The sequence below is a fragment of the Carassius gibelio genome, chromosome B6 (genome assembly GCF_023724105.1).
Source record: "Carassius gibelio isolate Cgi1373 ecotype wild population from Czech Republic chromosome B6, carGib1.2-hapl.c, whole genome shotgun sequence".
In the NCBI taxonomy this organism is placed as follows: Eukaryota; Metazoa; Chordata; class Actinopteri; order Cypriniformes; family Cyprinidae; genus Carassius; species Carassius gibelio.
In genome coordinates, this window is record NC_068401.1 from 16,807,641 (window position 1) to 16,833,496 (window position 25,856).

The 25,856-nt window shown below is 40.4% G+C and overlaps 3 protein-coding genes across 6 annotated transcripts; 1 reads left to right on the forward strand and 2 right to left on the reverse strand.

Moving 5' to 3' along the window:
• Positions 1-1,360: 1,360 nt before the first annotated feature.
• On the reverse strand, positions 1,361-3,841 carry LOC127959768 (growth arrest and DNA damage-inducible protein GADD45 alpha-like). The gene is made up of 4 exons (XM_052559144.1): positions 3,617-3,841; positions 3,142-3,243; positions 2,626-2,839; positions 1,361-2,136 (listed from the first exon to the last, which is right to left on the reverse strand). Exons 1-4 carry the CDS (start codon positions 3,664-3,666, stop codon positions 2,023-2,025), a joined length of 480 nt encoding a protein of 159 aa, XP_052415104.1. The 5' UTR covers positions 3,667-3,841; the 3' UTR covers positions 1,361-2,022.
• Positions 3,842-4,461: 620 nt separating this feature from the next.
• On the forward strand, positions 4,462-21,553 carry sec16b (SEC16 homolog B, endoplasmic reticulum export factor). Of its 4 annotated transcripts, none has more exons than XM_052559140.1 (25): positions 4,462-4,786; positions 5,750-6,048; positions 6,922-7,022; positions 7,106-7,190; positions 7,301-7,397; positions 7,589-7,709; positions 7,847-7,992; positions 8,079-8,140; positions 8,259-8,397; positions 8,519-8,758; positions 9,666-9,763; positions 10,511-10,592; positions 10,981-11,098; positions 11,215-11,326; positions 11,408-11,513; positions 11,881-12,018; positions 12,111-12,218; positions 12,943-13,024; positions 13,223-13,561; positions 14,042-14,070; positions 14,181-14,279; positions 14,362-14,448; positions 15,000-15,099; positions 20,758-20,807; positions 20,882-21,553. In XM_052559140.1, exons 2-25 carry the CDS (start codon positions 5,786-5,788, stop codon positions 20,888-20,890), a joined length of 2,811 nt encoding a protein of 936 aa, XP_052415100.1. In that variant the 5' UTR covers positions 4,462-4,786; positions 5,750-5,785; the 3' UTR covers positions 20,891-21,553. The 4 variants fall into 4 exon arrangements, with proteins under 4 accessions (XP_052415100.1, XP_052415099.1, XP_052415102.1 ...); XM_052559139.1 differs by having other exon boundaries at positions 5,755-6,048; XM_052559142.1 differs by lacking the exon at positions 4,462-4,786 and adding an exon at positions 4,841-5,207 and having other exon boundaries at positions 5,755-6,048.
• LOC127959767 (zinc finger protein 648-like) lies at positions 21,217-24,410 on the reverse strand. Its single transcript, XM_052559143.1, has 2 exons — positions 24,279-24,410; positions 21,217-23,895 (listed from the first exon to the last, which is right to left on the reverse strand). Exon 2 carries the CDS (start codon positions 23,810-23,812, stop codon positions 22,376-22,378), a length of 1,437 nt encoding a protein of 478 aa, XP_052415103.1. The 5' UTR covers positions 23,813-23,895; positions 24,279-24,410; the 3' UTR covers positions 21,217-22,375.
• Between the last annotated feature and the right edge of the window lie 1,446 nt (positions 24,411-25,856).

A 25,856-nucleotide genomic window follows, 5' to 3' on the forward strand; every position in this document is an offset into this window, starting at 1 on the left:
TGATAAAAGTGTACATCCTTATAGAAATATAATATTTTGTAACTATAATGTAAATCTTATTTATTTTCAAATTGTTTGATATAAATCAACATCTCAGGAAAATGTCATGGGGCTTTAAATTAAAATATGACTTCTAACAGGATAGAATTTCATACATGTCCACTGTAGAGGACACTAGGACTAAAAGCATGATTATTATGCATTTTGGGAGACAAAAGAATTGAATAGAAAAATTATATATCAATATTCTTATGAAATATTAGATATTATGAAAATCTGGCCAATTACTGCTCACATGATTACACTTCTTTTTTCAACATGATGTACTAACAGCACTTTAATATGTAACTTAGATACAGCGGATAACATTGTGCTTAATGGAAAAGCCAGTTTATGGAATTTTTAAACACAAATTCCATAAAGAAAAATTATATATCAAATCATTTTGTTATACATTTTATAACATAGTTTTTTGTAGAAGCTCCCCACGACTACACCACGTTATGTTTGAGAAGCTGCAAAAGACACAGGCGCATGTGGAATGTACAAAACATGGTTGCATAAATTAATATAATGGCCAATTATGTGGTCATGTACATATTTTGCACGATAAGTCGATTTATATATATATATATATATATATATGCACGCACGCACACACACATACACTAGCCACTTTATTAGGTACACCTTGCTAGTACCGGGTTGCCTTCAGAACTGCCTTAATTTTTCATGGGAGAGAGTCAACAAGGTGTTGGAAACATTTTGGCCTATAATAGCATCACCCAGTTGCTGCAGATTTGCCGGCTGCACATCCGTGATGTAAATCTCCCGTTCCACCACATCCCAAAGCTGCTCTATTGGATTGAGATCTGGTGACTGGAGACCATTTGAGTAAAGTGAAGCCATAATCATATTCAAGAAACCAATCTGAGGTGATTTGAGCTTTGTGACATATGGTGCATTATCCTGCTCGAAGTAGACACTGTAATCATATAGGGATGGAGATATTCCTTCATTGCAGCAAGTAGCCTAATAAATTTAAACAACAGATCTACAAACAAGTATTAAGCAAAACACCCACGTGCTGCCGTCTGATTATTCTGTTGACCAATTGCTTCTCCCAAGTTATGACAGTGACCAAGCAGTTTAAATATTCACTGTGACCACCTTCTAATTAGCACAGCCGATAGCCTATAGCAGAGCAAACTACAGTTCGCACTTAAGTTCAGGATGGGAACAATACAAATAACACAGGTTCTTATTTATATATTATTATAATTGCCAGGAAGTTTGAGTGTTTTGAGACACTATAACATATGCATTTCACAGACAAGTGAAACACTGCCAAAGACAGATGCACATGGGTCAGACATTTTATTTTTACATTTCTGACAATTAACACAATATAAATACAATTAATAAATTAAAAGTTTAAAATTAACGGTTTAAAACACAGAACATATTCCAGAATGGTTGAATTAAAACAAGCAACTCATTTCTATCTAGCTCAGTAAATACTGTAGTATATTCCCTTTTAAATAACTATAATACAGGACAGCGTTAACATCAGAAGATACGGTCTTTAAATGGCAGTGTGTATGCAAAAGGGTCATGCCCATCATTTAACAGTCCATCTGACCTCCGACAGTCTGGTCACATTTCATGGAGTAGATTCCAGTTGAACACACTCCAGTCTCTCAGCTCACTCCTAGTACTGTAAATCCAGCATGTGTGATTCAGTTTCCTGTACAGTTCCCGGTAAACTTGACGCTCCCTGACAGCACTGCGAACACAGTGCTGAGTCATTCTTCCTGCTCCGAGGTGAAACCATGAATCGCCTGTCCAACGGGACAAACAAAACCCACACTTCTGATCACTGGGTTTGCTGGAAAACATATCATCCATTGCATTTTGTTAATCCCCCTCATGTCTCATTCTCAGTGGCATTAGGCTTCATCCAAAGCAGAACACAAATCTAGTGCTGGAGCCCGTAAAAGCTCTGACATTGTCCGCTCCTGTTCATCTTTCGGGCAGATTGATAACTGGCACCCACTGATCCAATCCCCGACTGTCTCTGCAGAATCGATTCAGTTTGCTGAGGGCTGGATCCTTCCACGTGGATGACTGTGGATTCTGTGAGAGAAGAGAGAAAAACTTTACAAACAGCAAGAGTCTGACTGAGAGTGGTTTTAACAGCTGCTGGTTAACGGACAAGCACTTGTTTTCAAAGGGCCTCTCTCTAATTTGTTAAAGATGGTCACTTCACAGAGCTTTTCTTCCAGGAAACGGTGTTTGCAGAAATGCCCCAGAGTTGCACAGGAAGTTCTGTGAATACTAAAGGCAGCCACAGAAGTTCAGCACTGCTATTAGAGCTCACTGAAGAACTGCCAGTTTACTGCAGCCCCGGACCGGCTGGAATTCCACATCACAGACGCTCTAATGGATCACTGGACTTTAAACTACTTCAGTCGTGCCGCCCTCAAAGACTTTAACTAAACCTTCCTGACAGTTAATAAGAAAATGCATGAACAGTTCTGCAAATGTGCAGCTGTGATGGCTCTGTGCGCTCAAGGCTACCTAGCAAGCAATAATCTGACAATAGGAGAGTGAAATGACACATACGGTGACTAATACGCAGTGGAGGTCCATCGACTCTCCTCCCGGTTTCACGCCTTCCAGGATCTCTGCCAGGCGTGTCATGTTGTTCACTCGTAAGATGTTGATGTCGTTCTCGCAGCAGAATGCTTGAATCAAGGTAAAATGAATCTGGAGCGCGACGTCTTTCACATCCTCCTCGTCTGTGGCCAGCAGACATAAAACCACGTTGTCTGGGTCCCTGCGGAAATGACAAGGAAAGTACATTAAAAATTTTGCAAAAACATGAAAATGCTAAAAAAAAAAAAAAAAACTGTTTCATGTGTGTCCAGTTTGTGAATCAGCCCTCCTATAAATCTTGATCTTGTGTTTTGTTAGTATTAGTCGTGTTTGTCTCCTTGTAGTGTCATTGACTATAAGACTATTGATAGCAACATGGGAAAAAAAAAGTTAACCTGTTGACTATATCCCAACATTTATCGTATTTTTAAAACGTGGAATGGCTCATTTATGGTTTAGAAGGGATCTGCGATGATCACTTACACATTAAGTGACTTCGCTGCCTCGTAAACTCCCACAGTGACGCAACCCTGAGGTAATGCAGCAGTCAGGACCTCTTCCAGTGCCTTTTCAACCGAGTCCATTCTTCAACAGGATTGAAAAACACACATTAGATTTGATTTACACACCAAATCACCTAATCTAATTATCTTATAGCACAAAATATAGGGAAACGTTCTGCATGAATGCGATTTGCAACTGAAGAGGACATTTAATCAATGTCACGCCTAGTAACACTAACATTACTGTCATTTGATCAAACTTTTGCACGCGATGCAGCAAAGCATTCATGTGCAACGTTCGAGTAAAAGTAATTTATAAGCACACGTCACCAAGAGGACATTTGTATAAAAAAATTAAAAAATCGTGATCTTCCAACGGCAAGGACAGATAACTTACGCGTGATGCTCAGCTCAAACAAATGTGCAACACCAGTGAGTTTAACAAGAAAACACACCTTTCCGTTGCGTTGTCTCCACACGGTTCTTCAAAAGTCATATTGCACATTAGAAACGGATATCCTTCGTATGTGTCGCGCGCTGTTATCCGTTAGCGTGTAATCCTGTGCGGTGCAGGAGCACGGTTACGCTGCTCGCGCTGAGTGGAGTGATAATGACGCGCTTGTGTCAGGAGACCGCAGTAGAGTACTCACTCCAGCCTCATTTACATACTGTCGCTGATTGGTCAGCTCACGTGGACGTGCGTACATGAACGAGCAGAGCGGAGACAACTCATAAGTGCCATTAATTTTAAAATATCTTTATATATTTTCTAAATATTTTGCATTACACCATAATTCGTAGGCAAGCATATAAGTATGTTCTGCACAGAATATAACAAAACAAATGTTGCCTCAGCCAAATAATAATATTTGTAAACAACGTGATTATAGTGACATCTGGTGGCAGATTAGTGAAGTATTCATTGAAAAACCACGTACAGCAGAATAAAGTTTAAAAACTGCTACAATATAAATATATATTTTTTGCGTAGTTTCAAAACACATAACTAGTTTTAAATAAAACACATGCTAGTTACTACATTATTAGTTTTAAAATCCAAAGCATTAGCCAATGGATCGCAGAATTAAGTGCTAGACTAGATTATGTACCATAACATTTAACTCTTGACTATAAATAAATTATAGTTCATACATTGGTATTATTTTACAATAATTTCACAAATATAGAGAACCGTAAAGACTGGAGGTCATTAACATATGACGAACAGAATACCATATAATACTGAGAGACTGACGGTAATTTATTTTACTGATATTAATGATCAAAGCCTGGTTATAATGTGCATTAGTCTACAAAGAATAAGGGCACACCTTTTTAGTCTAAATCAGATGTCTAAAGAGTAGCCAGTAAGAAGTGCTTGAAAAGGTTCACATTCATTTTTACCTTTTATTCATCTGAATGCATAACTGCACAATTTCGCCCTTCATAACATGGCAGCGATCTCCTCCCTTGAGTAAGCGCTGTGTTCCTCCGATGTGTGTCCGTGCAGCTCCAGCGTCTCCGCGCGATGATTCCGCTCGACGTGGCAACTTTGAATATTCCAAATATGGGAGTGAGTTCAGAAAGCCCAGGGCGCCTGTCAAACCTCTGTGTGCAAACATACTGTAAGTCCTGCTTTGATTTATTTCACATTTAGCGTTATTTATGTGTAAAATAACTTATGTTGTGTGTTTAAACGTATAGTGTTTGTATTTTTTACACAGATGTATGGCAGTTATAAATTTAAAGTAAAAATGATAAAAAGCCGATTTCCAGCTGTTGCATAGGGCTGACAACAGCTGTTTAGAACAGCCAAGAAGAGGTTCATTCAAATATAATGTGTATTTTGACTTCCTTTAGAGTTAGACAGGCAAAGAAACCTATGGAGAGACTTTGAGATTACAGTAAAGCAGGTTCATGGTTCAGCTTTGTTTGTGTTGTGCTCTGAAATGATGTGGCATGTGCACTTTGAAACTATGACAGAACACAACTCCGTCAACAGCGCGCGCGTGTATATGGAAAACATCTCAAATAGACACCTGTGAGGTATTTGAAAGTCGATTATGAGGAAATGTTTCATTAATGCTATTGTCAATTATGTTTAATTTCTATATTATAAAAAAACCTGTTAAACTTACAGTAAGTTTCCTTTCTATGTAGCCCTATATTTTGTGTGTGTCAGTCACACCACTTTTTTAGGACCCACTTTAAATTTACCACTATGTACTGTATATATGCATTATTTCGATTAATCAATTGTCAAAGCACTAATTTTGTCGTTTTCATCATTATTTATTTCTAATTAGATCTATAATTACACATTGACACTAACCACTCTAAAACCTAACTATTACCACTATTGTTTACCTTAAGTACTTAAAATCAAAACTTAAAATCTCATACAGATGTCCTTAGGTATAACAAAAGTTACAAAAAATATTGACAGACTGAAAACAAAGGTTGTTTTAGATTTACTGCTCTCTCATCATGATAAACGGTGTCTGTATCTATGCTCACTGATAACATTTGACTTACAGCAGGCAAAATCCTCCCCTGTTTGTCTAACTCCTGACTTTTGTCTTTGTAAGTGCAGTTTGCTTTAAGTTTCTCCGGCGCTGTGTTTCATGATGGAGTCCAGAGGGCAAGGCTGGCAAACGCCAGGCTATCAGTACCAGTCTAGTAACAGAGATGACCACTACAGATCCTCCCATCAAACACCGTATTACTACCCACCTACAGACCCAAGAGGGAGAGAAAGACCGTGGCCTCATGTGGATCCTCGCTATGGAGGCTACATGGCCAGTCCTCCTCCTAAACCAGAGTATATTCCTGGATATAGTAGTGCTTATGCATCAAACCAACCATCACACCTCAGACCTCACTCCAGGTAAATCAGTAAAAAATTGCAATCAGCATTTTATTACTGGCAAATGTCCTTGAACGTTTAAAATGTATCCCAAATAAATCTACTTGAGAAGCAAGACAGGATAAAATATTAAGACTTTTTTTTTATGAGAACATATCTGAATTACTGTTTGTTTCATTTCCGTAAAACTGGCTAATCAGTTCATTGGGATAAATTGCAGTACAATTGGTTATTGACAAACATCAGTATATTTTGTTAGATTTTTAAAGTCATCTCACAGAATAAAAATAAGGTAATTGTGAGATATGAAGCTGTAAGAAAAAGAAGTTAAATTTTGAATATTCTGACATTTTTATACAACCCAAAATAAAGAAAAAATACTGATGAGACAGCCTTTTTAGTATTATTTTGAATAATTATTCATAAGTTTAAGGTCAGTAAGATTTTCCAAGAAATTAACTTATTTTATTAGCAAGGATGCATTAAACTGATCAGGAATGACAATAAAAACTTTACATTAATATGAAACATTTGTATTGTATTTTTTTTAAATGAATGCTGTTGTTTTGAACATTCTATTTATCAAAGAATCCTAAAATGAATTACAGTTTCAACAAATTATTAAGCACCATTATTTTCAACTATGATATATGCTAAATTAAAATATAAAAAATAAATAAACTAAAATTCAAAGCCTTATTTTAAACTTAACAATAGTTAAAAATTTCACAATATTTTATTGTTGATCAAATAAATGTAGCCTTGGTTACCTTAAGAAACTTAAGAGACTGCAAACTTTTGAACAGTATTTAATATTAATATACCGGTACTGGAATATACGGGCACCTTGTCTGTTAGTATTCGTCCCAGGTCTGACTACTAATATCTGTTCAGGCAGGAATATGACTACCCCGCGTCCAACTACTGGCCCTACAGAGAAGACTACGGGTATTATGACTATCATGGTTATCACAGATCACAATACAACTCCCCAGGTACATCATATTCTATCACGTGCACTCAGTTTTTAATTCTCCTCAAAATTCAAACTCACTTTAAGGCCATTGGTGTTTTGTAGATGGTGGTGGCTGGAGAACAGAGGGGTATCAGGGCAGAGGACTGCAGCCGGAGTCAGCAAGAGCTTCGTACTTAGATCAGCAGGGGTCGGTTAATGGCATACACTCATACATTATATACTCTGTCATGCTTGAAAAGTGTTTTCAGAACAATCAAATCATTCCATATGAAGTGACCTTATGCATTTATTTAACAGCTATAGCCATAGGACCGACAGTCATTATGACCATGGTGTCTCAGAGAGACAGCACAGAGAAAGCATGGAAAATGAAAATGGAGATGGAAGTGGAGAGGTTTGTTTCCAGAAATTACTTTTCATAACATTTTATTGTAAACTTGCTCATAAAAGTCAACTTCCATTATTGGTCAAAGTTTTGTGGTGAGTAAGAAACTAACTAATACTTTTATTCAGCAAAGACAAGTCATTTATCATCACCCTCATCTTTTAAACAGTAGTAGAGCTGTTTTGTTTTTCCTTCTCTAGGTGTATGATAGTGGAGCTCTTGCCAACTCTAAAGCTTCAGGTCTGTCCTCGAGCAGCTATGAGCTCAGTCAGTACATCAATGGAGCTGAACTGAGTGAGCCTGAGCTCATATTTCACACAGGTTTGTCACAACCAGGTTTCATAACAGCAAATGCGTGCTGGTTCATTTTCTTTAACTACAGCAGTTAGTTACAGTCCTCGAATCCGAATGGTCGGTGGATTCTGAATGGCTGTGGTTTATTTGGTCATTTGATTTAGATGCTGTACCCAAGGAGGTGGCTCCACTGAAGTTCTGCATCCCTCATGTGGCAGTGAGCTTTGGGCCTTCGGGTCAGCTGGTATGGGTCAGTCCAGCCCTTGCCTCTGAGGGGGAGCCTGCTCAAGTGGAACTCCACAGTCTGGAGGTAACAGAGACATGGTACAAACATGAATTTGAAAGCATAATATGAAGTATCATGGTGGATTAAATATGTTCTTTTAATGATTTCAGGTAATTCTCTGTGACACACATGAACAGCAGGATATGAGAGATTTTCCTGGACCACTGGCTAGGTATGATATTCCAAAATATCTCTCTCTCTCACAATAATACTTAAATTTGCAATCCATTAATCCAGCCTGAAAAGTTATATATTAGATTACTGCTTTTCTTCTTTTTTTTTTCGTTAAGGGAGGATTTGCATAAGGTGGATGCCATTAATTTTGCCCTCCAAATGTCAGAGAAATGTTTGAAGGATGACAAATCAGAAGATGCCACTTCTGCTGCCCTCTTGTGGCATCTACTAATCTTGCTGTGCAGACAGAATGGAGTAAGCTCCATTTACTCATTACACTCAGCTCATTGCATTAAAATATTTTAAGACCATTCTTTTCAGCTAGGGTTGTGTGCCCCTTTTGCACTGTTAATGTGAGTGATTGTGGATGTTATAGAGAATCATGGGTTCAGATGTTGCAGAACTGCTGATGAGGGACTCCAGTTCTCTGGGTGCGTGTGGGGTCTCTGGTGATGGTGATGGAGAAACTCTCATTGATCTGAGTGAAACACCCACATCAGAAAAAGAGACCCTCAACTTTGCCGACCTCCTGACTGGATATCCATCAACTAACAAAGAGGCTGAAGAGCAAAACCTTCACAGATACACAAAACTATTGCTGTCTGGCAGAAAGAAGGTTAATCCTTTTATTGAAATGTATTTTCTACCTTGAGTCTCTCAATCCAACCTTTTTTCTGAGCTTTTTTGACCGGTAAAGACCCTGTAAAACTGTTTAACCAGTGCAGTTCTTTATTTGTTGTCATAATTTCTACTGAGAATAGAGATTGGGGCAGTTTTTCCTTAGTTCAGTTTTTCCACCCTCTATTTCCTCTAATTTTTCATGTCAATAGCCTCATTGTAGAGGGCATGTTATTGAGCAAAATTATTTGAAGAAACCTGACTCTTTGTAGTAACCATTATCTATCTATCTATCTATCTATCTATCTATCTATCTATCTATCTATCTATCTATCTATCTATCTATCTATATATATATATATATATATAGTCCTGAATGTTTATATTCAGACTATTTAGACTGGTTCAGGTAGGTACCGCTCCGGATGACAGAGAGAAGTAGCTCCGGCTACAATGTTCTTCCACAAGACGCACACAGTTCTGTTTATTAACCGCTAAAGCTCCAAAAGTTACGGACTGCAGCTTTAATCCATTCCCTTTTAGACAAAGACATTGCACACTGTAAATATGTACAATAGCAGTAAAATGTTTGTGGTTGGTACAATTTATAAATATATATATTAAAAAAATAGATCAATAGCAAAACCAAAGATATTACTCTAAATTATTTAAAATAATTTTCTATTTTGATTTTTTTTTTTTTTTAATGGCATTGCTTTTCAACTATTACGCCAGTCCTCAGTGTCACATGATCCTTCAGAAACCATTCTAATGTTGTTTTGATGCTCAAGAAACCTTTTTATTGGAAACGCTTGTATTGCTGAATAATTTTTAGAAACTGTGGTACAATTTCTTCTTTTTTCATTTTGTCTGATCTTTTCTCCGCACTTCTTCCCTCCCTGCAGGAGGCGCTAGAGTCAGCCATGCAGAGTGGTCTTTGGGGTCATGCTTTATTTCTGGCTAGCAAAATGGACAGCAGATCCTACAACACAGTGCTGAGCAGGTTTGTAGCACTGTAAAAGATGACTGATACAGTCATTGCCTGAGGGATATCAACGCATGCATTTTAGCATTAACCACTCTCCATCAATAACTATCACAGTCTGTCATGGTTTCAAATAGCACGAATCCCAGTGTCATGTCTCTATAGAATCCGTTAGGCTTTGATTGGTTTATCATGCATTTTAATTGCAGTTATACATTTTACACTCCGTAAACACCCTGGTATGAGGCCAGATCAAATATACAGTGAGTGAAGACAGTTGCAGAGCCACAAATTGGTCAAGGTTATATTTATACTTCCTGGCACTTGCCAGTTCTGAGCAGTCTGATATCCGTTTCATTATTAGCATTGGCGTACCTTGAAAATGTCTCACGGACAAGACTCCTTTACATAAATTGGAAGCAATCCCAATAGTGAAATATTAAGCCCATAATACATTACAGTAAATTATTTATATTTACATATGCTAATGAGGATACAAGCAAGAGGACCCAGTTTCACTTCTGAGTGAAACTTGACTGGAAGATTGCATGCACATGCCTGTAATGTTTTAGCTGGTTTAATTTATTTTAAAATGTCGCTCCTTTTGTGCTGTGTTTTGAGTTAAGAAGGTAACATTTTTATTTGTTTATATGCTAATATGTTTGTGCATGCATGCTATGTGCATAAGTGTGACAGTATACTCTTGTGCCAAGCTAAACCTGTCTATGTTATAGCCGATTTTATATTTATCTATGTGTTTGACAGGTTTACAGGGAGTCTGGCTCCTAGTGACCCTCTGCAAACCCTCTTCCAGCTGCTCTCTGGGAGGATTCCAGCTGTTTCCATGGTATTCTACAACATCTTGTGCTCGCGTTCTGTTTATTGTAATTAAAAGCAATTTATTGCTCTCATGTTGTTCTAAAGCAGGGTTCCTCAAATCTTGTAGTGATTCCATAAGTTTTTTTTCTTGTCTTTCTGATAAATGAGTTCGTCAGAAATTTGAATTTTATGCTTAATTAAAAAATAAAATAAATAACAGCATAAGGATTTGGAATAACACGAGAGGGGGATGCTAAAAAAAACAGAATTTTGAATGAACTGTTCCTTTAAACGGAAGTGTAATACAGACCCCTCCAGTCACAGCTCATGTGAAAACTCTTGTTTTCCTCTAAAAGTGTCCTCTCTGGCTTTCTCTTCTTAATGCTGTCCTTCTCTTCTCTAATTCCACTGTTCAGTCCTGGAGTAGTGAGAAGTGGGGAGACTGGCGACCACACTTGGCTGTTTTGCTTTCCAATGAGACAGGAGACCCCTTGATACATCACAGGTCCATCATCTCCATGGGTGATACCCTAGGTAATGTCTAGTCCAATTTCTAGAAGGAACCATCTCCTTGTATGTTCTTTCATATTTTGGCTAATATCAAATGATTCTTCACGTAGATCTCGTGTTCTCTTATGTTCTCCTCTCAGCCTCAAGGGATATGCTGTATGCCTCCCAGATCTGCTACCTCACGGCTCAGTGTCCCTTCGGCTGGTACACAAACAGATCAGAACGCCTTGTGCTTCTGGGCAGCAAGCAAAGGTGAGAATTCAGCATGATAACGAAGATATCTAAATGGCTGAGGTCCTGAATACAAACTTTATTTAAACCTTTTGATTGCAGTGTTCTGTTTTCCAAGTTCTGTCACAACTCTGCCATCCGCTGTACTGAACTCTTTGAGTACTGCCAGAGGCTTGGAAATGCTGAATTTATCGTTCCTGCTTTTCAGGTATTCATACTGTACATTAACTACAGGAATCTTAGCAAATCAGGGATCTGCTTATGTTCTGATTAAATAATAATAAAACAAAAAATCATTACACATTTGTTTAAAATTGTATTTTATTTTACTGCCTTTTTATTGTTTAAACAAGGTGGTTTCTGAATTCTGGACCTCTCTGTACATCCTAATTTATAAACATTTATGTCAGATTTGTATAGGTCAGTATTTTATATGGTCATAAGCGCTACATAATTAAAAAATAATAATTTAGATCATGATTGTTTCACAATAGTTTTTTTTTTGCTGTATTACTATGGTTCAGTGTGTTTATACTGTATATTTAATCTATTGCATTGTGTTTCGTTCTGTGTAGGTGTATAAATTCTTATATGCATGCCGGTTGCTGGACTGTGGTCTGGTTTCTCAGGCTTTCCACTACTGTGAGTTGGTGGCAAAAGCTCTGCTCAAGATAGAGGAACCCCATGTGGTGTTGCAGGGAGAGCTTATTAAAGTAAAACACACACACACCTGCACATACAGTGCTTTTGTTTTTTTCTGAGGATGCATTGAAAAGTGATTTGTCTGATTTGTTTGCTATCACAGTTGGTGGACAGGCTGAAGTACTCCGAGTCACAGCTCAGTGACATAGGTCAGCCTTTCCTGGATCCCGACTGGCTGGTGCAGATTCGCTGCAGACACCAGGCCATACTGGTAAACCCAAAGTTTGGACAGTATATATGATAGCCATTAGTCCACTTTAAGATCAGCAGGACTGTTTATAGCATGACTTAACACTATCTATATGGAACTCAATGTACAGACCCCACTATCGTTTTTCATTACCCAAGGTGCTTGCCCACCTTCAGGTCCAGTTTATACCTGGTATTGACATCCATCTTTTATATATATATATATATATATATATATATATATATATATATATATATATATATATATATATATATATATATAAATCCAACTAAATAAAAACATTTTGAAAAATATATATATATTGAATAGATATGTATGCTTTACATGATTTTAACCCTTGCTCACTCATAAGTTCCATTACCAGGTTTAATTATACATGCACTGCACTCTACATACTGCACTGCTCTTGCAAAGGAGATGTAAACTGTGATGAATTCCAGACAGAAATGGTCAAATGAGACAAATATAAAATGCATGCATACCAGGTGGAAAACTTGTGATTGAATTACCAAAAAATGCACTTTAAAGTTCTAGAAACAGGGCATTATATATAATTTGCAGACGTCAGTGAGCTATCAGGCTATCAATAGCGCAATGCTTTTTGCCCTTGGGAGAGGTGGTATGTCTGATTTTGTACCAGGTGTAAAATGGGCCCTACACATCTTTAGAAGCTACTCTTAATCACCTTTCCCCCGGTTCCACTCTAAAATGTTTATTTTATTAGGAGGGGAGCTACTGTAGTGAAACACATCAGTCACCAGTTGGGGAGACAACTTGGACTCATGAGGAGAGCAACACGTGTCCAGGTTTAAAACATTTGCCACATCTTTTCGACTATGTGCCGATGAAACTTTCTGTGAGCCGCTAGGTGGCATTAAAACTCAGAAAGTGTGTCAGTGTTGCCTGTAATTTTAGAACATTGTTAATGTGCAGGAGAAAAGTGTTAACAGTTTGTCAGTATGCAGTAAAAAAAAAATGTATTTTCTCTCTTGGCTTCTCTGTAGATTTTACAGAAGGCTTCCAGACAGATGTCATTAACCACACTAGCACTGAAAACGAAACCTCGAACCCACCTCAATCTATGACACCTAACACTGATGCTGGGTTTCAGGAGTCTTACTCTACAGTGAGCCACTCTTACTCTTCTGAAGAACAGACTCCTAAGACCGTGGCTCCAGTGCCACTGTACCCGACCCAGCTGCACCCAGTCTTCCCTGTGGAAATGTCTGGGCCTCCACAAGTTTCAGTGGACCAAGGCTACTCTAATCTTGATAGCAGCAGTAAAAATGACAACTTTTACACTGCTGCTTCTACTTTCCCTGAAAGAAGCTACAATAATACAGGTTAGGATGACTATGGATGGAAGACATGATGTTCCAATGAATACTATTTAAAATGTTGTTCTTTTGAACTTTCTATCAAGGAATCCCAAAAAACCTTATCATGGCTTCCAAAAAAATATTAATCAGCTCACTGCATTTCAACACATTTTGCATTTTGGTTTCTTAAGAACAAAATAATCATTTAAAATGATTTCTGAAGAATTACTTGACACTGAAAAGTGGAGTTATGGCTGCAGGAAAATTCATTTTTGCCATCACAGAAATAAATTGCAATTTAAAACACATACATAAAATGATACTAGAATCAAATTTCGATCAAATAAATGCAGCCTTGGTGATCATAAGATACTTATTTCAAGAACATAAATAAATCTTAACTCCAAACTTTTAAACAGTAGTGTAATATTTAGGAATATTTCAAACACCAATTATTATTATTTCATATTATTAATACAAAACTTTTGCCTTTTGTGTTCTAAGATGGTGACTTTTCTTCTGCTGCAATAATGGTGAGAAAAAGACTTCTGAGTGAAGTTGCCTTTGTATGTTTAATAGAGATTGGAGGAAGTATTTTAACACAAAAAATGACACATATCACCTCTGTGAACAATTCATACAGGGTGCTGCTGAAAACGACGCTATGACTGATAGCGTTAATCAGTCTGGGACAATTCCATACGAGGACAACCAGAGAGAATCTAGCACACAATCAGCAAAGGTATATTACATCAAATATTTACATGATTCCTCTTTACTTTTATTTATTTTTTTAATTGTTGTATTATTTCATCTCTGAACAGCCCTCTAAGCCTGGATGGTTCAGTGGCTGGTTCAAGTCTAAGCCTAAAGAAGACCCAAAAGAAAAAATCCCGGAACCCACCACTACGGTATACGCTTCTACATTTGCTATCATAATATAACCGTCTAAGGAAGTTTGTGATAGAAAGGATCTTAATCAGAACATGTCATATATAGTTGAATTGAAACCCTTGTCAATTTATAAAAATTAACCACTTGTGCCATGGCACCTTTGAACTGCTATATTCTGCAGTCAGTATTTCATTGAAATTATTTGGAGAATTCAGCTATTAATTTTTTTTGACTTGCATGGAATAAGTATCCTTTTTACACTCATTATATTCATAAAAGTGACTTAAATCTGATAAATTTTCCAAGTTGTAAACAGATTTTTTCTGTTCATCCATACAGTGGTCCTAAAAAGCAATTGGATTACTTATCCACATTATATAGCAAAAATATCAAAGCAAGTGACTGAGTTTTCAACCTAAATACATTTTACAGACATTTAAGGATGGCAGACGTATTCCAATTCATTTTGGGAGCACTATATACTGACAGAATTAATGATGCACCTTTTTTAACCGAGCCTCGTTTGCGGTCAAGTAACAATTTTTTTTTTTTTTTTTTTTTTTGTTAGGAATCAACAGCCAGCTTTCCTTTCCCTTCTCCTCCACCACCCTTCCCAAAGGCATCACAGCCCCAACTCAGTGGGATCAATCCTTTTTCTAGGAGAGCTGGTGAGTAAAGATTGTCTGTACGTCTGCCTGGTTTTGGCCTCACTGACTCGAAGCTCTGAGACGGTTTCACTGAATGAGTGTGAGCTGACAGAATCAAACTTTTCCTGAATCACTGCACTTTTCCTTCTGTTTGACAACCCTGATCATACTTCACTTGCAGAATTAGTCAAAAGGGATAATAAAATGCATTTTGTTTTTTCTTATTTTGTAGGGTGAAAATACAAAATAATTAAGAGTATGTAAACTTTAGAACTGGTTAATTTAAAATGTAGTTATTTTGTCTTGTGGACAGTATATAAACATCTGTTATGTGAAATTGCTTAGTTGAGGGATTACTAAATAAAATGCCGTTTTTATTTTATTTTTTTACAATTTAAAATGTATAAAAAAGTAAAGTCTTTTTTTATTTAGATTTTATTCACTTAACATATAACGGTCAATAAAGTTCAATAATTTTTCTTAGTGTTCTTGAAGTGGAAATATAGAAAACATCTCCGGTTACAAATGTAACCTTTGTCCCTTAGAACAGGGAACGAGACAATACGTCATCGACGCTATGGGGAACACCTCAGGTGTGACAGGTGTCTGAAATCAAATATCAACTCACAGCAATCATGCTGACCGGTGACAGCCGTGAATCATCAGCTTGAATGATGAGCGTGCGACCTGGATATGAAAAGGGCGCCTTGAAACCATGACAATATCCTTTCGTCTGAAGGGACTGTTTGGCAGGCAGACCCTGAGGCATGGCTGGGAGACGTATTGTCTCATTCCCTGTTCTCAGGGAACAAACGTTACATTTGTAACCTGAGACGTTCCCTTTCGAAGGGAACTTCGACAATATGTCATCGACGCTATGGGGAACGAAATGCCCACGCCGCCATGCTAAAGGGAGTGCATGCCCAATGGCAGTGAGAACTGTCAGAACCAGCAATTCAATGAACGCTAGAACCACTCACTCTCAGGTCACACAGGGCTGTCAGTGACAGCACTCCCTACGGTCATAGCCCAAGCTATATGATACCACAGAAAACCTCCATAAACATAGTTTAGTGAAAGGTCTACCTGGGCCTGCTCAAGGGCCTAGGACCACAACTTCAGCTTCTTAGAAGGGGTCCCTTCTAGGGAATGTGGCTAGGGAACCCAAGGGAACCCCAGCCAGTCACTATTCAGGGGATTGAGCCAACTGAAATGCCACCAGGCAGGCCTGACCTGGTGTCACTACATAGGACACTACAGACTGGCCACTTCCTGTCTGTCCGAAGACAGAGCCTCTGGACACTTGCCTTTAGGAAGGCATCCAACCCGAGGAGCTGCGGAGCAGGCAGTGAACCACTCGGCCTGGATCTCAGAGACGGGATATCCTGGAGAGTATGGAGACTCAGCATAGTGCTTTACAACCCTTGCCAGCGAGGGGAGTTTCTCTTGGATCTACCCAGTGTTTGTGTTTCAGTTTGTGAGGGCCTAAGGACTGATCTAACTGGGAGGCCTCATGAGAGGCCTACGACCGACTGACCAGACTCAGGAGACCACATACTCATATTGACCCTCAGTGAGGGGAGCATAAGATCTACCTGGTAGGCAACCAGGCTGTAGCAAGATAAAGAGGGTCCAGGAAGGAACCCGTAGCAGAGAATAAAAACTTGAGCCGAGCCAGGGCACAAGCTCACCTTCGGTAGCTGCCTGATAAGGTCTGCTAAACTGAAAGTAAGTGGCCACTAGCTTACAAAACCCAGCACCACTGTGAAACTACTCTCAGGGAGACCTGGAGAGGCCTACTACCTTACAACCGCAGTATGTGGGAGCTCACCTTCAGAGAGGCCTGGTGAAGCCTACTACCTGATAACCACAATATGTGGGAGTTCACCTACAGAGAGGCCTAGAGAGGCCTACTACCTGTTACCAGATAACCACCTTAAGTGGAAACTGAAAGTAATTTGGAACTCAACTCCAGGGAGGCCTGGTGAGGCCTACTACCTGACAACCACAGTATGTGGGAGCTCACCTTCAGAGAGGCCTGGTGAAGCCTACTACCTGATAACCACAATATGTGGGAGTTCACCTACAGAGAGGCCTAGAGAGGCCTACTACCTGTTACCAGATAACCACCTTAAGTGGAAACTGAACATAATTTGGAACTCAACTCCAGGGAGGCCTGGTGAGGCCTACTACCTGACAACCACAGTATGTGGGAGCTCAACTTCAGGGAGGCCTAGTGAGGCCTACTACCTGATAAACACAGTGCAGGAAAGCTTACTTTCAGGGAGGCCTGGAGAGGTCTACTACCTGAAAACCATAGCTGATAGTGAGCCAGACTGGCAGTCCAGTCGACTGTCTTTGGGGCTTTGCCTTCAGGGAGGCCTTATAAGGCCTACTACCTGACAGTTCAAAAAAGTGGGAATTCAACTTCAGGGAGGCCTATGGGGCCTGCCACCTAGTAACCACAGTATGTGGGATTAAACCCTCAGGGAGGCCTAGTAAAGCCTACTACCTGACCACCACAAAATGTGGGAGCCCACCTTCAGGGAGGCCTGAAGAGGCCTACTACCTGAAACACTCTAATCAGCTGGATGTAACTGCTGCTGGGGACTCGCCTAACAGGGAGGCCTGGTCGAGCCTACTAGCTGATAGCGAGTCTATTCTGCTACTTTAACGAACACTGCTGGAACCATTAAACCACTAAATTACAAGCCAACCCACTTCAACCCATCGGTCGAGCGATTAGCTCAACGGGCTTAGTGGTGCCCGCTTTAGAGGCCCAAAAACATCTCTGTTCGGCAGGGTCTGACAAACTGTCACTTCGCAGAGCGAAAGATGGCCTAACCCTGCCAGACTGATCCTACCTCAGCTACCACCCTGCATTACTCTATTACCCCTGAATGCAGAGAAAGGGGCGGGCCTTGGCCAACAACTCCCATTTAAGGGAGGAGGCTGAAATCTAGGGGAGGAAGCCTAACACATAATGAATGTGGCAGCTATATTTATCAACACGCCTCCAATATCCCTAGCATAGCCTAGGCCAGCTACAGAGGCGGCCCGGATGAGGGCCGACCTACAAGCATAGATCTACCTGAGGGCTCGGAGGAGCCACAGCCTACTTGATCGAGAGGCTGTGAAACACTCAACCTACTGAAACCTTACAGAGCTCACGGGAGCGAGTACTCAGGATACCAATGTCTACCGATAGGCATGACATCTATCTGAAGATCTATCTGAAGCGCCAGCGTCAGTCTAAACCTAAAGCAAAAAAGGTTTTTTTTTTTTTTTTTTTTTTTTTAGGAAGACCAACTACTCTACCCCTGGGTGGCTAATAGCCCTGAGGCTAAACAGAAATGAGCGGTGGCCCACCACGCATATAAAATGTTATGACAGGAAGGCCATCACATACTCAGCACAGAAGCCAAATCTTCCAAACCACCAACTGGGGTAGGCTTCAGGGCCCTAAAGTCCAATACTTTAATTGCTCCTCTAAGAATGAACCCCTGGGTCTATACAGGGAACAAGGTCTGTAGAGAAATACAAATCAGTGTTAGTTATATACACAGAATTTTACAAACCAAAAGTTTACCTGCGGCGTGCGGAGTGAAGACTCGCCAGAGAGTTCTCAATGAATCTGGGGTCCACCACTTTTACATGCCTAAAAGAGGCGCTCACATCAACCAGATGCTACGACGGGCCATCAGAACATAGTTCTTATTATAAGGCCCATCCCCAGGGCTGGTGTAACGTAAACGCCTGGGGAGTCAAGAAGAGGGAGAGGGCTGGTAGAAAAGGCCCTCCAGGGAGATCAAACCCTACTTCCGCTGAGCGTTGCTGCGCTTGTGCTGAATGACCTCCCTTAAGTCCCTCTTCTTGCGGGAGGCTCGCCCCCTCTGTGTCCTACTCCGCCATGGAGGGGGCGCACGAGAGGCAACACTAGACCTCTGGTCCTGTCTACGGTCCCCAGACCAAGACGGACCCCCTCCCGCCTGCCTGGGCTGGGGCCCGGATCTCAGCGGCTTAAATGCGGCTGAGCGCGCCTTCGCTTCCCTAAACTTTCCAACCACCGCCTCAACGGAGATGCCAAAAACTTTAGCAGGCGAAACTGGTGAATCAAGGAGAAGGGATTTTTCTTTCTCCCCGATATCAGCCAAGTTGAGCCACAGATGCCTCTCCGTGGCCACCATCGCCGCCATCGATCGGCCGATCGCGGCAGCAGTCTGTGTTGTGGTCTAGAGAGATAAATCTGTGGTCCGGCGCAACTCAGCGACCGCCTCAGAGGACAGCCCTGCCCCTGGTCGAGATCCTGCAGAAGGTCAGCTTGGTAGGCTTGGAGCACTGCCATGGTATGAAGGGCAACACCAGTCTGACCTGCTGCCGTGTACGCTCTGCAATTCAAGCGAGCCGTGGTTTTAAGGGGCTTGGATGGCAGAGTCGGAGCTTTTAGTGTCGACACCTGCCCAGATACAAGATAGTTCGCAAACATCTCGTCAATGGGCGGCATTGACACATAACCATACCCCCCGATCCCCTCAACATCAGCGATGTCGATGAATGCGGGCAGAGTATGGTTTCTTCCATGCCCTCTCGATCTCTGAATGGAGATCAGGTAGGAATGGAAGGCTCTGCTGAGCTGGTGGTCTATGTTCATCGAAAAAAACGATAGTCAAAACGACCGCGAACGATCTCTCCCTAAGCGCGCCGCCATGGCAACTTAATTTTGTCAGTGGCGCGCTCCATAACTTCCACCAACTCTGCGTACATGGCGCAGGATGGCTGACGAGGTTGAGGATCTAAATCATCCTCCTCAGCCATCTCTTGCACAGCCCGAAGAGCACTCGCTGCAGTATCAGTAGGAGAAAAGTCTCCGTCATCCACCTGCAGCTCACTCTCGTCAGCCGATGACGCGTCCGAGAGGTTAACACCCCTCTCGAGACTGTCAGCGAGCTCCATCTGGGAGCCCCATGAAGCGCGTCGCCGCTCTGCCTCGGCACGAGCGGGACCCGATCCGCGAGGACCAGACGCTGAACTCTCTTCCCTCGAGAAGAGAGCCCGACGAGAGCGGATCATTCTCACAGAAAAACGCTTGCAATTTGCACAGGACGCTCCCTCAAGAGCATCCTGTGCGTGCTCTTCACCCAAACAGTACACACACATCTTGTGAGTGTCACCCGGCGACAAATATCTTGGGCACGGGTCAGCACATTTCACAAAACTTTTAGGACTTGCCTTAGATGTGTGTTTCATTTTCGCTGTAAGCAGACATTTAAATCAGACAAAACAGTCCCTATATACGAAAAGGATATTGTCATGGTTTCAAGGCACCCTTTTTATATCCAGGTTGCACGCTCATCATTCAAGCTGATGATTCACGGCTGTCGCCGGTCAGCATAACACCTGTCACACCTGAGGCGTTCCCCATAGCGTCGATGACGTATTGTCGAAGTTCCCTTCGAAAGGGAGCTGTTAATTTTTTCATTTCTGATTCCTGGGCCTGGAAAAGTTTAGATTAAAAAGATCTAAAAAAGCAAAAAGAAGGTTTTATTTTATGCAGTATTTCTGTTTGACATCTATATATGACCAGTATTTTTGCACACATTAGATATTTTAAAGTTCAAACAAGAGCTGTTTTGTTTTTTTAAAACAAGTTTAATATATGCATAATTTTCTTGGTTACAGGACAAAAATTGCCTGGGGCAATGAGTCAGAATCAAGGGTCCATTTCACAGGTAGAAATCCTGATAAGTGCCCATACTTATTATAACTGTCATGCAAATATTCAGGTTAATTGTTTTGTTCATAGGGTCCCTAATGAAGGTTCGTGATTGAGGAATAATCTCCAAATGAGGAACTCAGGGATGGACTTTCAGCTTCGTGACTAGTGTTCACATGACCAAGGGATTCCTTTGGCACACCCCTTCAGTTCCACTAGAGGAGGTCAGAGGGGCCTATGTGTCTTTATATACAGTAACATCTGTGGTTACAGAAATACACTGAGGACATAGAGTTCTTGAAATAATCTGTTAAGGGTTTGGTGCCCAGTCTTCTTTGAATGAAGACACTGAACAGCTGAGGCACAGCTCCCCGTGCTGACTCTAGGGATTTGTATCATTCCCTTTGGGAACGCGGACATGATGGAAATGGTGCTGTGACCTATGGAAACATGAACTTAAGACGTCTCCACAGCTGGCAGTGTCAGTAAATTGTATAACATGTAACACTTCCATCCCTCATCCCACCTTTCCACACACAAAATGATTTAAATAATTTAAGTGGCTTTTCATAATTCAAATGTTTAAGATATGGGGCTGGACAGAGGTGAAAATGAGGGAAAATGTTGTACAGGTGACCCCTTTGGACCACAGCCTTGATTTATTCCAGAGGAAGAGATATTGATGTTTTATTCAATATCTTTACCAAAAAATGTATTCTTTTATTGTAAAAACCTCTAATAAAAATCAGTTGTATTTGTATATGCCAATGTATCCGAGTAAAATTAGTCAACTAAAAATATGCCATGAGCCAACATCTCTTATTCCATAGGCATAGCAGGACAGTGGAATTTGACAAGATGTATGCCATCTTTTTTTACCATGAGTGTGCAGATCTGGCATGTTCGCAGAAGTGTGGAAAAACAGGACTGAGTCACTACTCCAACACGCTCTCATGTTTTATTGTAGTCTAGGTGACTTTATTTTAAATTGAGAATTGTTTATGATGGTAATGACATATTTACAATTATACAACATGTGATTTAATGTAAGTCCAAAAGAAAAGGTAACAGTTCATAATTAATTTCATTCATCATATAACGTCTGACCAACCCCATCCCCGCAACCTCAAAATAAAATTACAAATTTTCCCCTACTGCATGCATTTAATAACAAAATATAGCAGTCTGCATACATATCTTGTAACTTAAAATAGCACTGTGCATCTGAAAACTCGAAGAGAATTCACAATATTCTTTATCACTGTCTCTGATTCCATCAGCTGCCAATAACATTTTACATACGGGTCACCAGTGTGTTTACAGTGTGTTCTTTTATTAGGAATATACACAGTGATTCATTTGAAATCAAAGTCTTTCATCAGTGGTCCCCACAATTCCCTGCAGGTAACACTAGTTTTTTATTCTAGCTATAACTGTTGTTAAGGCTGGATTCTGATAGATAGATAGATAGATAGATAGATAGATAGATAGATAGATAGATAGATAGATAGATAGATAGATAGATAAAATAACTAGCCTTACTTGCTATCCTGTTGCAGTTACTTCAGTGCAAAATGGGTAGATTTAAGTAATATGAATCGCAGCATCTGCATGGCTTTGCATGTGTTCTGTAAGCAGGGAATCCTGGGGGAAAGACTTACTGCACTGCCCACATACAAAGATTGTACCCTCTCCATGCTGCTTCTGATGCTTCCTGAGTGCCGCAGGGTGGCTGAATGACAGATCGCAGCTTTGGCAGTGATTGGAGCGCACAGCTGCGTGAATACGCTGGTGTCGCACTAGCCGGGACGTCGTGGCGAATGCCACCCCACACTCTGAGCACTTGTGCGGCCGCACTCCGCTGTGAACTGTGAGATGTTCAGCGAGGTTGGAGGACTTGGTGAATGCTTTGGAGCAAATGGAGCAGGTGTAGGGACGCACGCCGCTGTGGATTTTCCTGTGCTCTGTCATGCGACTGGCCAGGGCAAATGCTTTCCCACACTCCGGGCAAACAAAGGGCCTCTCACCCAAATGCGTGCGCTCGTGACGGAGAAGAGACAGGGGTTTGTTGAAGGTTTGGCCGCACTGCTTGCAGAGGAAAGGCTTGTTGTTGGTGTGCATGTTGCGCTCGTGCTTCCGCAGGTCTGAGGAACGCACAAAATCCTTGCCACATTCCTCACAGTTGTACGGCTTCTCTCCGGTGTGCGTTCGGATGTGTTTGTGGAAGTCAGAGGACCAAATGTAGCTTTTCTCACAAAATGGGCATTGGTACGGTCGTTCGCCCGTGTGGAGCCGCTTGTGCTGCTGAAGAGTTCCTTGGTGCGAGTAGGCCTTCCCACACAGGTCACAAACGTGTGGTTTAAGACCCTGGTGAGTGTTGATATGGCTCAACAGGTTGCTGGACTTTTTGAAAGCCCAGCTGCAGTATGGGCACTTGTACGGGCGGTTTTCCATGTCTCCCTCTATCCCTCGCTTCTTCATGCCTGCAAAGACCAAATTATTTTTTAAAACCTGCTTCTGAGAAGAACCTGCTTCCTTTCCCTCAGTCTCGCATTTATCCCCCACAGTCCCCTGCTGATCTCTTGGAATCGCTGCCAGTTCACATGGCACAGTTATATCCACCTCCTGTTTCACTTTTACGTTGGTGATGCTGGTTGCTTCCAAGTGCTCATGATTCAGTCGGGAATCAGATCCAGGCTCAGCCTTCACATCAGTTATATCAACTTCTCTCTCCTCTTCATAGGATTGTTCAGAACATTTCTGAGGAAAGTGGCATGTAGCTTGAGTCCCTGAATTCTCTTGGATTCTTATTTTTTTAGTTTTTCTTTCATTGCGACTGGTCGAAGTACAGATGTCCTCTTCCCTGGGTAGATTATAGCTCATTTTCACAGTGTCAGAAATGTTACTCTCCACAGGCAGATAATGCCTCTTGCTGATGAGAATCTTTCTAATACTTCGTTTTGAGATGTAGACATTTTCTGTAAAAGCTGTTGAATTCCACAGCTCATTCATATTATCCATTGCAGATGATTTCTAGAGTATAATTTAGTGCATCAACCTTTGTTAACAAATTGAAAGGTCTGTGTGATCTACGTTTGCAATTGCTGAAAAAGAAAAAGCAATGGTTTAGTTCTCAGATTTATAAACTTGAGAAATACAGTTAATTTGAACTATAAACTAATACTTCCCAAAATAACAATTTCACTGTAACATCCCTACTGCCCTACATGGAACAAACATGAGTTTTTTAATATAATAAATATCAAGATAGCAACAACTCAAAATCCACTACAATTCATCATACACCAAATTGGACTTTTGAGTACTGATGGTATAATGAGGCTATTAAGATATCCAGCATAAATTATACTAAACTGGAAACCCTCCAGTAGATCCTCTTGGAAGAGTTTCACACTCTTTGAGCCAGTGCATAGTAGGGACTCTCAAGAATCATTAAAACATCCCACACATGCAAAGAGTCTCTTACCTTGGCAGCACCAAGTCCACCAATTGTGAATTCAAAGAGTGCAGTTAATCCACTTCCTCTTCATGGTGGACGTTTAAGATACCATAGGAGGAGTCAGAGCGCAGCTATACTTGCTTGACATGGGGGAGTGCAACATCTTTCTGGCAGTGATCAGCACTTTAGCGAAAGCCTTTGCTGTTGGGAAAGATCAACTCATTGACACGTTCAGCCATGCCAGCTGTGAGCCACATGCATGGATATTTCCAGGGGAGCACTGCATAAATATGCTGATGCAATTGCAGCCTACCAGAATTATGATCACCCATTATATTTGATTTGTTGTTTGTTTTGAATTTTAGGCTGTTGCAAAATAATATGTAGTAAAATGGGCCATCTAGTCCAGCCTATACACTGTTTCTCTGATACAGCAATTTCTGTGTTTGTTACTCACCGATCAATTTACACTGCAGCAATTTTAAACCACATTTTCTCAGTAGTGTAAATGTATGGTTGTTGTTGTTGTTTTTCAATATTCTACATTCCATTCTTTAGTTAAATTAATTAGCATGCAACTATTTCTACTAATTCACTTATTGAGTGTAAGAATTAAGAACAGGAATAACCTGCTTATGTTAGACATAACTGAACCTGATACCCATCCAGCACATATAGATTTAAAAAAAAAGAAAAAGCGTCAAAGGAAATATGAGAGGCAGAGAACATACTGTAGATCAGCTAGTACAAGACACCTGTTTGCCGGTTCAGTATACCCCTCAGTGTAAATGCTGACGCTAGGGTATCCTGACATTGAGGCCTACTCTGAACAGAATAAAAAAAAGACTTGGTGCATTGTTTTGTACAGTGTTTGAAGAAAACATGTTAGACATTTTGTCAGCCTTTCTTTATGTGCATGTATGAATGCATGCATATAAAAAGCTTGCCAAAACAATCCATCAAGCTTAATGTTCTTTCTCTTATAATTTAATAGTTAGTTAGAGTCCAGTGAGTTAAATAAATTAAATAAATATAAGACAATAACATGAATCCTTGAACAAAATGAGTTGCAGCATTAGACTAGCGAGCACCAGAACACTAATAGTGTCCAGACAGCAACCCTTCAATAACACAAAACCTTTTTAAATGCACATGTCATCGTGTTAATATAATACTTGAACTACTTGCCCACTTGCCTTTTCAGCAGCCCATTAAAAGCACCAGAAGCTCCAACAACAGCTGCAGTTTGTTGTCGCCCATGCTGAGCCAAGCACATACTGTATGCACAGCTGAGATAGTTGCTATTGATTATAGAGCCTGGCCTACCCAAAACATGCCATTGCTTTTAGATTCTCCAGAAAATGAACAATTGGTTTAAGAGTAATTTCAGCTAATTGCATGTACAGTATCCCTCCAAGAGACTTTAAAATGTCATTCCTCTTTAAATGGAAATAATGGCAACGTGCCAGCCTTGCACATTCCCATTACATAAATCATTATATAAGACATGATCTAGATTTATATTTATAACCTATTTAAGAATACTAACTGAAATTATCATTATATTAAGGACACACGACTGTATTAAAAGATTTGTTTATTTAT

What these genes read in the sequence shown, in the direction of transcription:
- LOC127959768 (XM_052559144.1), bottom strand. Translation starts at nt 3,666, where the DNA reads ATGTGCAATATGACTTTTGAAGAACCGTGTGGAGACAACGCAACGGAA. An exon ending in GCAGCGAAGTCACTTAATGT is followed by an intron (nt 2,840 to 3,141) that starts GTAAGTGATCAT and finishes TCATTTCCGCAG; the next exon opens with GGACCCAGACAACGTGGTTT. An exon ending in TCCACTGCGTATTAGTCACC is followed by an intron (nt 2,137 to 2,625) that starts GTATGTGTCATT and finishes CTTCTCTCACAG; the next exon opens with AATCCACAGTCATCCACGTG.
- sec16b (XM_052559140.1), top strand. Translation starts at nt 5,786, where the DNA reads ATGATGGAGTCCAGAGGGCAAGGCTGGCAAACGCCAGGCTATCAGTAC. An exon ending in TGAGCTCATATTTCACACAG is followed by an intron (nt 7,710 to 7,846) that starts GTTTGTCACAAC and finishes CATTTGATTTAG; the next exon opens with ATGCTGTACCCAAGGAGGTG. An exon ending in TGCTGTGCAGACAGAATGGA is followed by an intron (nt 8,398 to 8,518) that starts GTAAGCTCCATT and finishes TGGATGTTATAG; the next exon opens with AGAATCATGGGTTCAGATGT.
- LOC127959767 (XM_052559143.1), bottom strand. Translation starts at nt 23,812, where the DNA reads ATGGATAATATGAATGAGCTGTGGAATTCAACAGCTTTTACAGAAAAT.